The sequence below is a fragment of the Lontra canadensis genome, unplaced genomic scaffold (genome assembly GCF_010015895.1).
Source record: "Lontra canadensis isolate GAN:19392208 unplaced genomic scaffold, GSC_riverotter_1.0 scaffold84, whole genome shotgun sequence".
NCBI classification, from domain to species: Eukaryota; Metazoa; Chordata; class Mammalia; order Carnivora; family Mustelidae; genus Lontra; species Lontra canadensis.
Genome location: NW_022631078.1, coordinates 6,175,425 through 6,187,198, shown reverse-complemented (window position 1 = coordinate 6,187,198; position 11,774 = coordinate 6,175,425). Strand labels below are relative to the sequence as shown.

Genomic DNA, 11,774 nt, shown 5'->3' with positions numbered 1-11,774 from the left:
ACGTTCTTGTATGCTTCTGAGGCTGTCCCGTCTCCACGGGGGCTCTTCCACGGAGGAGAAGGGAGAACACAGCGGACACTCAGATGGAGACCAAAGGCCTGGGGCACACTGGGGACAGACAAACCGGGAGAGGGAAGCAAACACGGCCTGGGCTGGTGGCTCCCTGCGGCCTGTGGGCCCCCCCTCCACCAGGCAGGCCTCACCAGCACTGCGCCCCCCGCACTGCTGCAGCCTCAGAACCAGGGGGAGGGTTCTGTCCTTCCCCACACCATGTGCACTCAGATCGGGGGTGGGGGTGGGGGTTGATGTGGCAGCCCCCGGGCCTGGGCAGTCTGGGACGAGTGTTCCAGGCCTTCATGTCCTCCCCGGCCACACACTGCCACCGCTCACTGCCCCTCTGTGGAGCCCCGGGACCAGCTCGGCTCAGTAGGGTCGGAACTTGCGCTGTGCCCGCATCAGCTCGATCCTCTGCTTGTCTTCCTCGAACTTCTTACGCAGCTGGGCTAGATCTGGGGAAGGGAATGGGAAAAGGGACATGCTGTGTGAGTCGGTGTACTCTGTGGGGACTGTGCCCCCACTCCGTCCTCCTCTCTGATACTGTCCAGACGCTGCAGGGAGAGATGAGCCTGCAGGCCCAGAGGGCAGGGCGCGCGAGCCAGGGTGGCCACACGCCTGAGCTTTCCAGGAAGACTCAGCAGAAGAGTGAGCGCAGCGAAAGCAAGACACCTGCTCCCTTACCACCCCCACCCCACACACCCAGGGTGAAGGCAACGGCTCTGGGGAATGGGGAGCCTCCCCAGGGGCACCCGTCCTCCCCTTGCCCACTGCAGCAGCCAGACTGGGGAGAACGTCAGGGAGTAAAGGGACTTGGGCCTCGGAGTGCCGCAGAATTCGGATGGCGGCTCTGGTCACCAGGTGACCAGGTCAGAGGAATACGGAGGGGCAGGGGCCCAGAGGGAGAGCTGATGGAGACGTGCTGTCGGCGGTTCTAGAGAGACAGGCAGGAGCTATGGTGCCCAAAGAGGGCCGCCAGAGTGGGGAGCAGCAGCAAGACAGCTAAGAGGGTGACGTGCCTGGGTGGCAGGTCACCATCCACTGCTGAGCCTGTACCCCTGCCAAGGCCAGGGCCAGCAGCCTCTACCCCCAGGCCCACAGGGAAGCCGCCCCGCAAACACAGAAAGGCCTGCGGCACCAGCTCCGCGTCATCAGGAGCAGGAGTGAGCCACAGGCGAGCGGGCGCTCATGCTAACACGCTCCGTGTGAGCGTGCCTGCCCCGTAGTCAGTCACACACACTGTCACACACACTCACACGCACACAGTCACACAGCAGTGGTGGCTCCCTGAGATCCACCCTCTGCAGCCTGGCCCGGCCCCTGCTGCAGCCGGACAGGTTCCAGCGCCAACCGCTCAGGGTGGTCCGACGTCCCCAGTGTGTCCCAAGCATCTCAACAACCCCCATAGCTGTCGCAGGGAGCAACAGGGGCACCGCCTCAGGGGATGCTGCAGGCTGGGACCCTGATTCCAGAGCCTGTTGGGACGTCTGTGTCCAGGGAACGCCCCCCCCACCACTCCACACCCATGTCCAGTGCCGCGGGGGCCGAAGCACAACGCCCTGGGCCACTCCCTTACGCTCCATCTTGGTCTCTCGGTGCTGCCAGGCGTAAAAGTTGAGAAGCTCCTTGCGGGCGCGCTTCCGCCTCTCCCTGTCCAGCACCCGCAGGCTGGCCGCCTCTGTCCGCGGCAGCACGGGCCGCCGGCCCCGACGGGTCACCTTCACCCAGCCCTCCTCGTCCGGAACCCCTTCCTCCTCCTTGGCCTTGGCCTCCTCCTGCAAGGAGAGGACGCTGTGCCCGGCAGACCCCGGGACCCGCCCTGCAGCCTGGGGTGCCCCTCCTCCCCTCCCCTCGGAGCTCTCCCTCTGGCACCCAGAACCTTCCTGCCACCTCCCCGCACCCACCGTCACCTGCTGCGCCCTCTCCCTCCCAGGAGCTAAGTACTAGGGGGGCAGGGGGCACAGAGGTAGTGACACTGCCGCCTCATCCCTCAGACTGTTTCCCACAGGCCACTTAGAGACTAGTCATCACCCAGCTAGGTGACCCAGGACTAAGCACGGAGAAAGGGGGCCCGAACTCTACACAGTGACCAGGAAAGGGTGCCAGCCCTCATCCCCTCCAGAGTAACACAACACCCGTGATACCGTCCCCATGGAAGCCCCACCTCAGCTATCCTCTTGTCATACGCCTCCATGAACGTGTCCACTTCGGCCCTCAAGGCCTCAGGGTCTGGCACCGAGTCTGCGTAGCTGCTGATCCACTCTGAGGAGAAAGGGGGGGAGGGAAACGGGGCCTCTTCAGGCCTAATACTCAGGGCCCTGAGTGCCCAGCCAGGCAGGATCTTCTCACGCAGGCCACAAGGATGGAGACTTGCAGCCCAAGGAAGGTTCTAGTGGCGGCAAGTTGGGCCCTCCCCTCTGCCCACCCTGACTGCCGCTCTGGGGGGGCGTGGGCACAGCAGGCACTGCCCACAGCGCTCCCCCCACCAACCCAGGACCCAGGAAGTGGCGTGGGGGCGCGACGCCGCCATGGTACTGACTGTGGATGCCGCTCTTCACAGGGTGACTCTCTGTCGAGGCCAGTAAAGGGCCCTTGAGGACTAAGGCAGCAGACACCCCACCTGGCTTCTGGAACACCACGTAGGCCACCTGGAAGCCCTGGGGGAAGGAGAGGTGTGAGGAGGCCAGCACCCATCCCATCGTTCCAGGTCCTGGCACCTGGGCTCCCAGCTGCCCTCAGCCCGACTCGTCGCTGGGCTAGGGGACACGTGCTGGTATGTTCCTGAACCAGGAAGATAACCAGAAAGTTCTCTGTAATCCTGGGGAGGGACAGCCACGCTCCTGGTTTTCCAACTCCTGCTAGAAGCGACCCAGGTGAGGTGAGACACTCGGGACCTCCCTTCTGGTCATGGGAGGGACGCAGTGACAAACCAGCTCACCGCGTCCTGGGAGCGGACAGAGCCCACACTAGGTCAGACCGCGTGATGCCAGGGGGAGGTGTGGGCTCAGGACGGGGAGAGGAGGCCATGCCGGGGGGCCTCAGGAAGAAGGGACTTTGGCTGGGGAGCAGGAGGGGAGCTCCGGGAGACCCTTCAGGGCAGCGAGCAAGATGGTCTCTGAGCTCCCACCCAGGACAATGGAGAGAGCCGGACAAGAAGCTAAAGGATGTGGCAAATCCAGGGAAAGGAGCAGAGGCGCTGCTTACTGGCCGGCGTCCTCGGCCACATGTGGCAGGGACTGGCCTACCAGTGCCACCCTGGCTGCCCCCTGTGCCCCCAGGTGAGCAGATAGCAGCACTTGGACGCTTACCAGAACGGGCGTGGGGTGAAAAAACTTTGACTTTGGCTCCTCTGCGCTGTCAGTGAGGTCTGGCTTCTCCTGTAACTGCACGGACTGGACGGGGCCACAGGGGGAGAAGAGGCGGGACAGGCACTCCTGCCGCAGAAAGCGCAGCGTGAGGGGCTGCGGGGCCTCGGGGAGCCTCCCTCTGCCCAGGGTGGCACCGCCAGGGGACCAGGGCCCCCAAAGGTCTCGGAGCCCGTGTCTGCCCACCTGCAGGGCGCACACACAGGCCGTGAGCCAGCCATATCCTCCTCTGTACCATCACTGTCCTGCCCTCCCACAGCCCGAGCCCACGACCCTGTGAATTTCCAAGTTCAAAACTGTTGAGTAAAAAAAACCACACCTCCACGGGACACAGGAGGGAGCAGACACAGTGCGAGACAGAATTCAGGTGTAAACTCTTTGGCTTTATGACAGGAAACTGCTAGAAACACATGCCCAGGATATTTAGTTGGTGCCTGAAAGCGATTTCTCACTTTGAAAGGTCAGTCGTCCGTCACTGCCCCTTTCTCTGGGTGAACGATCCCCGGAGGAGGATCAGGTTCTATCAGGAGACTAGGTGGGGACGTTTCTGGGGTTACGCGGAGGATTCTGGGTTTTCTAGGACAAACAACTAAGTTTTCCTCCCTGCAGCAGCCATTTAAACCCGGAGTCAACTCTGTGTTGTTGGGACTCAGGTTGGCCGTGATCCTCGGGAGGGGGGGCCGCGAAGGGATTTCTTGGGCGCGGGTCACGTTCTGGTTCTGGGGGCCGGGTATGCGGGCACGTTCAGTCTGTGAAACTCAGCGAGCCGTACCCTGTGGCCAGGCCCTTCTCTACACACACACCACGCTTCAGGAAACGTAAAACATGACAGCCTCTCTTCTGCTTTTCTCTGACTGCAGACAAGTGTTTTTGAAATTAGTTCCTATCTTGAGGATTCTCTCCCTCTGCCTCTGTCCTGGCCCTACTCACTCTCCCTAAAATAAACACATCTTTAGAAATTAATATTCCTTTTTTGGGGCGCCTGGGTGGCTCAGTGGGTTAAAGCCTCTGCCTTCGGCTCAGGTCATGATCCCAAAGTCCTGGGATCGAGCCCCGCATCGGGCTCTCTGCTCAGCAGGGAGCCTGCTTTCTCCTCTCTCTCCCTCTGCCTGCCTCTCTGCCTACTTGTAATCTCTGTCTGTCAAATAAATAAATAAAAATCTTAAAAAAAAAAAATAAAATAAAATAAAGAAATTAATATTCCTTTTTTGAAAAATAACTCATCTAATACCCAGCAACACCCTTAGTTTCTGTTCTGTGACTTTATGTAATGCAAAACTACCATTTTCATGAAAATACGTTAATGCCTGGACAGATTTAGAGGATAAGCTTATCTTCTATTTTTTTTAAAAAATATTTATTCGACAGCGAGAGAGGAAACAAAGCAGGGGGAGAGGGAGAAATAGGCTTCCCGCCGAGCAGGGAGCTTGATGTGGGGCTCGATCCCAAGACCCTGGGATCATGACCTGAGCCGAAGGCAGACGCTTAACGACTGAGCACCCAGGCGCCCCGTATCTTCTATTTTTACCTATGGAGATGTGTCACTTTTATAATCGGGAAAACATGTAATTCAAAGAATTCTGGGAAATCATAAAAAGCTTTGAGCTTCTTAGAACTGTACTTTGTATTTTTTTATTTTTTAAAGATTTTATTTGAGAGAGAGAGAGCACAAGCAGGGGGAGTGGCAGGCAGAGGGAGAGGGAAAAGAGGGCTACCTACTGAGCAGGGAGCCTGATGTGGGACCCAGTCCCCAGACCCGGGGACTGTGACCTGGGCCAGGGGCAGATCTTAACCGACTGAGCCACCCAGGGGCCCCAGAACTTTACTTTTCAAAGCATAGCTTTAAAAAAACATTTCCAAAAAAATTAAATTAAATTAAAATTAAAAATAAATAAATAAATAAATAAACATTTCCAAGGTGCCTGGGTGGCTTAATCGGTTAAGAGTCTGATGCTTGCTTTCGGCTCAAGTCGTTATCTCAGAGTCTGGGATCAAACCCTGTGTCTGGCTCTGTGCTGGGCATGGAGGCTGCTTGAGATTCTCCCTCTCAGCCTCTGCCCCCGACCTTGTGCATGCTCATGCTATTTCTCTCTCTAATAAAAAAATAAATCTATCTTTAAAAAGACATATCCAGGGGCGCCTGGGTGGCTCAGTGGGTTAAAACCTCTGCCTTCGGCTCAGGTCATGATCCCAGGGTCCTGGGATGGAGCCCCGCATTGGGCGCTCTGCTCAGCGGGGAGCCTGCTTCGCCTCCTTCTCTCTCTGCCTGCTGCTCTGCCTACTTGTGATCTCTGTCTATCAAATAAATAAATAAAATCTTAAAAAAAAAAAAAGACATTTCCAGGGCCCCTAGCTGGTTCAGTCGATAAAGGATGTAGAGATTACTTAAAAAAAAAAAATAAAAAATAAGCTATTTCCTCTCACAAGAGACAGACGCAGCAGCCTTCTAGATGCCCTCCCTTGGGGCTTCAGTTGGATGCTTCCACCTAACCAGCAAGGACGCGGTGGAGGCCAGCGGAAACCCAACCCTACCCGGAGCTCCTGGCCCGCCCTAGAGGTCCCCTCCCGGACACCCGCTCACCTCTGTGCAGTATGGGGGCACATTGAGGACAAAAAGGGTCCGCTTCTGAGGCCAGGAAGACTTGGTGCCTTCTCGAACTCTGTGCTCTCTCACATAGAGGTAGTGAGAAGCCTGCTGCTTTTCCGAGAACTTGATCGGGATGGCTGGACAGGAAATGAGGGCAGGGAGGAACAGCGTGAAAATCAAGCTCAGGCTGTCCCTTCCTGGCCCATCTGTCTGTCCGTTCCATCACGGAGCCCTTCCCCTAGGCAAGGCCTGTGCGGAGCACTGTGCAGGCTGCGAGAGTGAAGGAAGAGAGAACCTGCCTAGGAGGGACGCCCAAGCAGGTGGGGGAGAGAATGTAAACGGGCAATTACGACAGGTGGGGAGCATTATGAGACGGGAGCTCAAACCCCACTGCTCTTGGGGTCAACACCAAAATCCTGACATCGGCTGGAGGCCTTGCCAGACCCTGCCTACCTTTCACATCTTTTTGCAGAGTCCGCCCCCCACCACTGTGCGGGTCTGCCACTCTGCCTTCTCTCTATCCCTCCATAAGTCCAGGCCTCACTCAAGCTCACACGTCTCCTTTACCTGAAACACCAACCCTCTTCCTTCCACCCATTCTTCAGGTTTAACTTTACTTCCTCTGAGAGCCTTACATGCCAAGTCAGAGCCACCTGCTCTGTGCCTTGACAATGTCTCTCCATGTCTCTAAGTCTCTATCTGCGTAATCATTTGGGGATAATGTCTGACATTCCCATAATGCTAGGGTCTGTTTTCTGTTTCTCCCGGCCTTCTTCAGAGCACCGTGGGGATACAGCTGCAGCCCCTGTGCTCAGGAAGCTCCCATGAGAGTAGGACAAGACAATGAACAAGGCAGCACATAACAAGATCCTATTAAATATGAAAGAAAGGGGGAAACTGCGGGGTGGTTGCGTGGCGGAGGTCTTTAGATCGGTATCTGAACGGCCTCTTTGAGGAAGAAGTATCAAAGTCACAAGGCACAGCTGTGTGAAAAGGGCACCTCAAGTGCAAAAACCCTGAGGGTGTAAAGAGCTTGTTGCTCCAGAGGAACAGAGAGCGCTCCAGGGCGGCTGAGGCAGAACATGTGGGGCCACACAAGTCAGTAAGTTTGGCTTTCGTTTTAGGTGCCAGCTTGTAAAGCCACCGGAGGGATTTCAGTGGGTATGGGGCTATACAGGCGGCCTGTGAGGCAAAATCTGATTTAAATCTGACTTTGGAAAGCACATTCCGGCACCTGGGCGAACAGAAAGCAGGGACAGGAGAACCAGTTGGGAAGGCACAGCCGGGTTAGGGGCGATAGTGGCCAGACTAGGAGTGCCAGAGGTGATAAGAAGCGGGTGGGCTCCCTCGTCCGGGGTTAGAGTGTGGACAGAGCCGGGTTTACCCAAGGGAAGCTGTGGCCAAAATGGGCTCGTCCCGGAAAAGTGCCGCCAGACGCGAGCAGAGCGTCTTGGGGGCTTCGGGGCCGCCAGCGCCGCCGCCCGAGCCGCCTCCCGGGGAAGCCTGACCCCCACCCCCCGACCCCGCGGCCCCTCACCTGAGTAACCTGGCGGGCTCGGAATTCCCTGCTCCGGGTCCCGCGCCCCACGTTTCCTCCTGCGCGCCACCATCTTGCCAACCGGAAGCCGCGGGGGCCGCTGGGAGTTGCAGTCCGGCGCTGGGAGCGTGCGCGTTTCCATGACCACGGCGGCGCCGCGTGGGGCCCGCCTTCTCGGCTCCAGGCCCGGCTCCAGGCCCGCCTCCCGGCCCGGGTACCTTCACTGCACAACCTTCGTTTGCTCTAAATAGTCAGCACGTAGATGTGTGGGTAAATGTCGGCGTGGAGGGAACTCAGCCTTCCAGTCTTCCATTGCGCAAATAGCAGTGAAGACCTCATTGAAGCTGACCATTTTAGCCATTTCTAAGTGTACAATTCAGTGGCATTAAGTGTTTTCTCAGTATTGTGCGACCAACCTCCTTGCCCATCTCCGGAATGTTTCACCCTCCCAAGCTGAAACTCTGTACTTGTTTCCCTCTTCCCCCAGCCCCTGGTAACCACCATTTTACTTCGTTCCTGTGAATCTCCTATAGATACCGCATACAATGCAATCATACAGTATGTGTCCTTCTGTGTCTGGCTTATTCCACTTTGCGTGTTTTCATGGTTAATCCACGTAGTGGCAGGTCTCAGAATTTCCTTCCTTTTTAAAGCTGAATAATATTTCATTTAGGTATAGATCAGATTTTGCTTATCCATATGTCTGTGGGCATTTGGGTTGTTTCTACTTTCGGCTATTGTGAATAATGTTGCTATAAATATTCTCTACAACTTTTGGGCAGACATGTTTTGATCTCTCTTGGATACATATCTAGGAGTTTTTTTTTTTTTTTTTTTTTTTTTTTTTTTTTTTTTTTTTTTTTTTTTTTTTTTTATTGAAAGAAAACACAAGGTGGCAGAGGGGGAAGCGTGGGGGGGGGGGGGGGGGTGTTGCTGAGCAGAGAGCCCAAGGTGGGACTCGATTCCAGGACCCTGAGATCATAACCTGAGCCAAAGGCAGAGGCTTTAACCCCCTGAGCCATCCAGGTGCCCCTCTAGGAGAATTTCTTGATCATTATAGTAACTGTGTTTCACTCTTTGAGAACTGCCTGTTTTCCAAAGTTGGCTGCATCATTTTAATGTCTCACCAGCAAACTTTGAGGGTCTAAAATTTTCCACATCCTCACCATTATTTATATCTAATATTTTGGCTATAGCCATCCTAATGATCGTATAGTGATAGCTCATTGGGTTTTGATTTGCATTTCTCTGATCATAAGTGATGTTGAGCATCTTTTCATGTGCTCATTGGCCATTCGTGTGGGTTTTTGTTCTTTGAGAAATGTTTACTCAGAGTCTGCTCATTTTCTGTTGGATTTTATTTTTACTTTTATTGTTGCGCTGTAAGAGTTCTTCATCTTTCCTGGGTGCCATTCCCTCATCAAATACGTGGGATTTGCAAATACTCTCTCTTATTCTGTGGGTTGTCCTTTCACTTTCTTAAAAGTACAAAAGTTTTTCAATTTTTGAAGTTCAATTTACTTTTTGAGGGTATCTAGTTGTCTGCACCATTTGTTAAAGACTATTCTTTCCCCCACTGAATTAATTGTCTTGGTACCTTTGCTGAAAATTAATGGACCAGATACATGAGGCTTTAGTTTTGGACTCTTTATTCTATTCCACTGGTCTGTATGTCTATCCTTATGCCAGTATCACACTGTCTTGATTACTGTAGCGTTTTACTTAAGTTTTGAAATCTGGAAGTGTGAGTTCTTCAACTCTCTTCTTTTTCAAGATGGTTTTGGCTACGCAGGACCCCTTTAAATTCTTTCAACAATGTCTCATAGTTTTCAGGATATAAGTTTTACGCTTATTTTAAGTACACTTGTTTAAGTATTAATTTTATCCTATTTTATTGTTTGACTCTATGCTGAGTTTCAGAATTATTTTCTAATATGACTTCTAGATTACTCATTGTATCGATTGACCTTGCATTCTGCAATCGTGCTGTGTACGTTAGTTCTGGTAGTCTTTCAGTGGATTCCTTAGCATTTTCTGTATAAATACCATGTCATCTACAAATAGAGATAATTTTACTTTTTTCTTTCCAATTTGCATGCTTTTCTCTGCAACTCCCCGACTCCTCCCCAAACCAAAACCCCTTGGCTAGAGCCTCCAATTCACTGTTGAACACAAGTGGTAAAAGCAGACATCCTTGTCTTGTCTCTGATCTTAGAGGGAAAGCTTTCAATATTTAACCGAGGGATTACTGATTTCACTGTGACCAAGAACCCACTGTATGAACTTAATTCTTTTGCACTTGTTGAGATTTGTTTTCTGGGCAGGATATGGGTATATGTCCCATGGTATTTGAAAAGAATGTGTCTTCTGTTGTTGGATTTTTAAACAATTTTTTTTTTTAAGATTTTATTTGACAGGCAGAAATCACAAGCACGCAGAGGCGCAGGCAGAGGCAGAGGGGGAAGCAGGCTCCCCGCTGAGCAGAGAGCCGGATGTGGGGCTCAATCCCAGAACCCTGGGATCATGACCTGAGCCGAATGCAGAGGCTTTAACCCACTGAGCCACCCAGACGCCCCATGTTGGGTGGAATTTTTTGTTGATTGGATCCTGTTGGTTGGTGGCGGTAAGTTCTACATCCTTGTTCTGTCTAGTTCTACCTTTTGTTGCAAGGGATGTTGAAGTCTTTGAGTGTTAAGTGTGGATTTGCTATTCCAATTCTATCAGGTTTTGCATCACATGATTTGTAGCTCTGTTACTTGGTAATACATATTTAGGATTCTATCTTCTTGGTGGATCAACCTTTTTTTTTTTTTTTTTTTTTTTCATTATACAATGTTCCTCTATCTCTGGTAACTTTCTTTGCTCTGAAGTCTAATATATCCGATACTAACATAGCTACTTTGGGGGGATTGTTGGCATGATATATATTTTTTTCAATCATTTTGCTTTCAGCCTTATATTGTCATATTTGATGTGTCTCTTGCAGAGAGCGTGTAAGTAAGGGCATGTTTTTTCACTCGCTTTGCCAATCTTTCAGTGGTTGTATATATAGACCATTTATATTTGATAGTGATCTTAGTGATATAGTTTAATCTCAAATTTTATTAGTTTTGTTTTTTCTGGGGTGCCTGGGTGGCTCAGTGGGTTAAGCCTCTGCCTTTGGCTCAGGTCATGGTCCCGGGGTCCTGGGATCGAGCCCCACGTCGGACTCTCTGCTCAACGGGGAGCCTGCTTCCCTCTCTCTGCCTGCCTCTCTGCCTACTTGTGATCTCTGTCAAATAAATCAATCTTTTTAAAAAATTATTATTTTTCTGCCATCCTGTGGGTTACCTGAACACTTTTTTTTTTTTTTTTTTAGAGATTCATTTTTATTTATCTGTAGTGTTTCAGGTTGTGTTATCTTTTTTAGTGATTGCTCTAAGAGTCTCATCATATATACTTCTTACTACCGTATATTCTTGCTGACATCTACCAGTTTGGGTGAAATGTAGAAAACTTCCCTCTAATTCCCTTTGTCCTCTCCTATTTATAAAGTAATTGTTTTAAATATTTCTTCTATGTACATTGAGAACCACATCAGTGTTATAATTTTGGTTTCAACCATTAACAATTCAGAAAATTCAAGAGAAGTATTTTATTTACCTATAGTTTTACTTTTTTTAAAAAAATTGTATTTATTTGACAGAGATCACAAGTAGGCAGAGAGGCAGGCAGAGAGGGGATAGCAGGCCCCCCACCAAGCAGAGAGTCAGACATGGGGCTCGATCTTAGGACCTCATGATCATGACCTGAGCCGAAGGCAGAGGCTTTAACCCACTGAGCCACCCAGGCGCCCCTATTTCTACTGTCTTACCTTCCTGATACACAAAGTTTCCTTCTTTTATTTTTTCCTTCAGGTTTAGAAAGCTTTTTTAGCCATTATTTTGGGGTACGTCTGCAGGAAGGCAACGCATTTCTAGTTTTCTTTTATCTGAGAATGTCTGAAATAACCTTGATCCCCGAAAGACATTTTTTGCTGGATGTAGAATTCTCACCCAACTTTATGTTAAGTGTGCCACTTTCTTTTGGCCTCGTGGTTTCTGATGAGGGACCTGTCATATTGTTTTTCCCTTAAAAGATGTCATTTTTTCTTTTGCTTTTATTTATTTTTTAAAGATTATTCACCTATTTGACAGAAATCACAAGTAGGCAGAGAGGCAGGCAGAGAGAGGAGGAAGCAGGCTCCCCACTG

The 11,774-nt window shown here is 51.5% G+C and overlaps 1 protein-coding gene across 1 annotated transcript; it reads right to left on the bottom strand.

The window, feature by feature from the left end:
* Nucleotides 1-297: 297 nt before the first annotated feature.
* RRP7A (ribosomal RNA processing 7 homolog A) lies at nucleotides 298-7,650 on the bottom strand. The gene is made up of 7 exons (XM_032882850.1): nucleotides 7,544-7,650; nucleotides 6,001-6,143; nucleotides 3,363-3,488; nucleotides 2,594-2,711; nucleotides 2,219-2,316; nucleotides 1,631-1,829; nucleotides 298-509 (listed from the first exon to the last, which is right to left on the bottom strand). The coding sequence occupies exons 1-7, from the start codon at nucleotides 7,614-7,616 to the stop codon at nucleotides 424-426; spliced, it is 843 nt and encodes a 280-aa protein (XP_032738741.1). The 5' UTR covers nucleotides 7,617-7,650; the 3' UTR covers nucleotides 298-423.
* Nucleotides 7,651-11,774: the final 4,124 nt, after the last annotated feature.

What these genes read in the sequence shown, in the direction of transcription:
- RRP7A (XM_032882850.1), bottom strand. Translation starts at nt 7,616, where the DNA reads ATGGTGGCGCGCAGGAGGAAACGTGGGGCGCGGGACCCGGAGCAGGGA. An exon ending in TGTGAAGAGCGGCATCCACA is followed by an intron (nt 2,317 to 2,593) that starts GTCAGTACCATG and finishes CTTTCTCCTCAG; the next exon opens with AGTGGATCAGCAGCTACGCA. An exon ending in ATGACAAGAGGATAGCTGAG is followed by an intron (nt 1,830 to 2,218) that starts GTGGGGCTTCCA and finishes CTCTCCTTGCAG; the next exon opens with GAGGAGGCCAAGGCCAAGGA.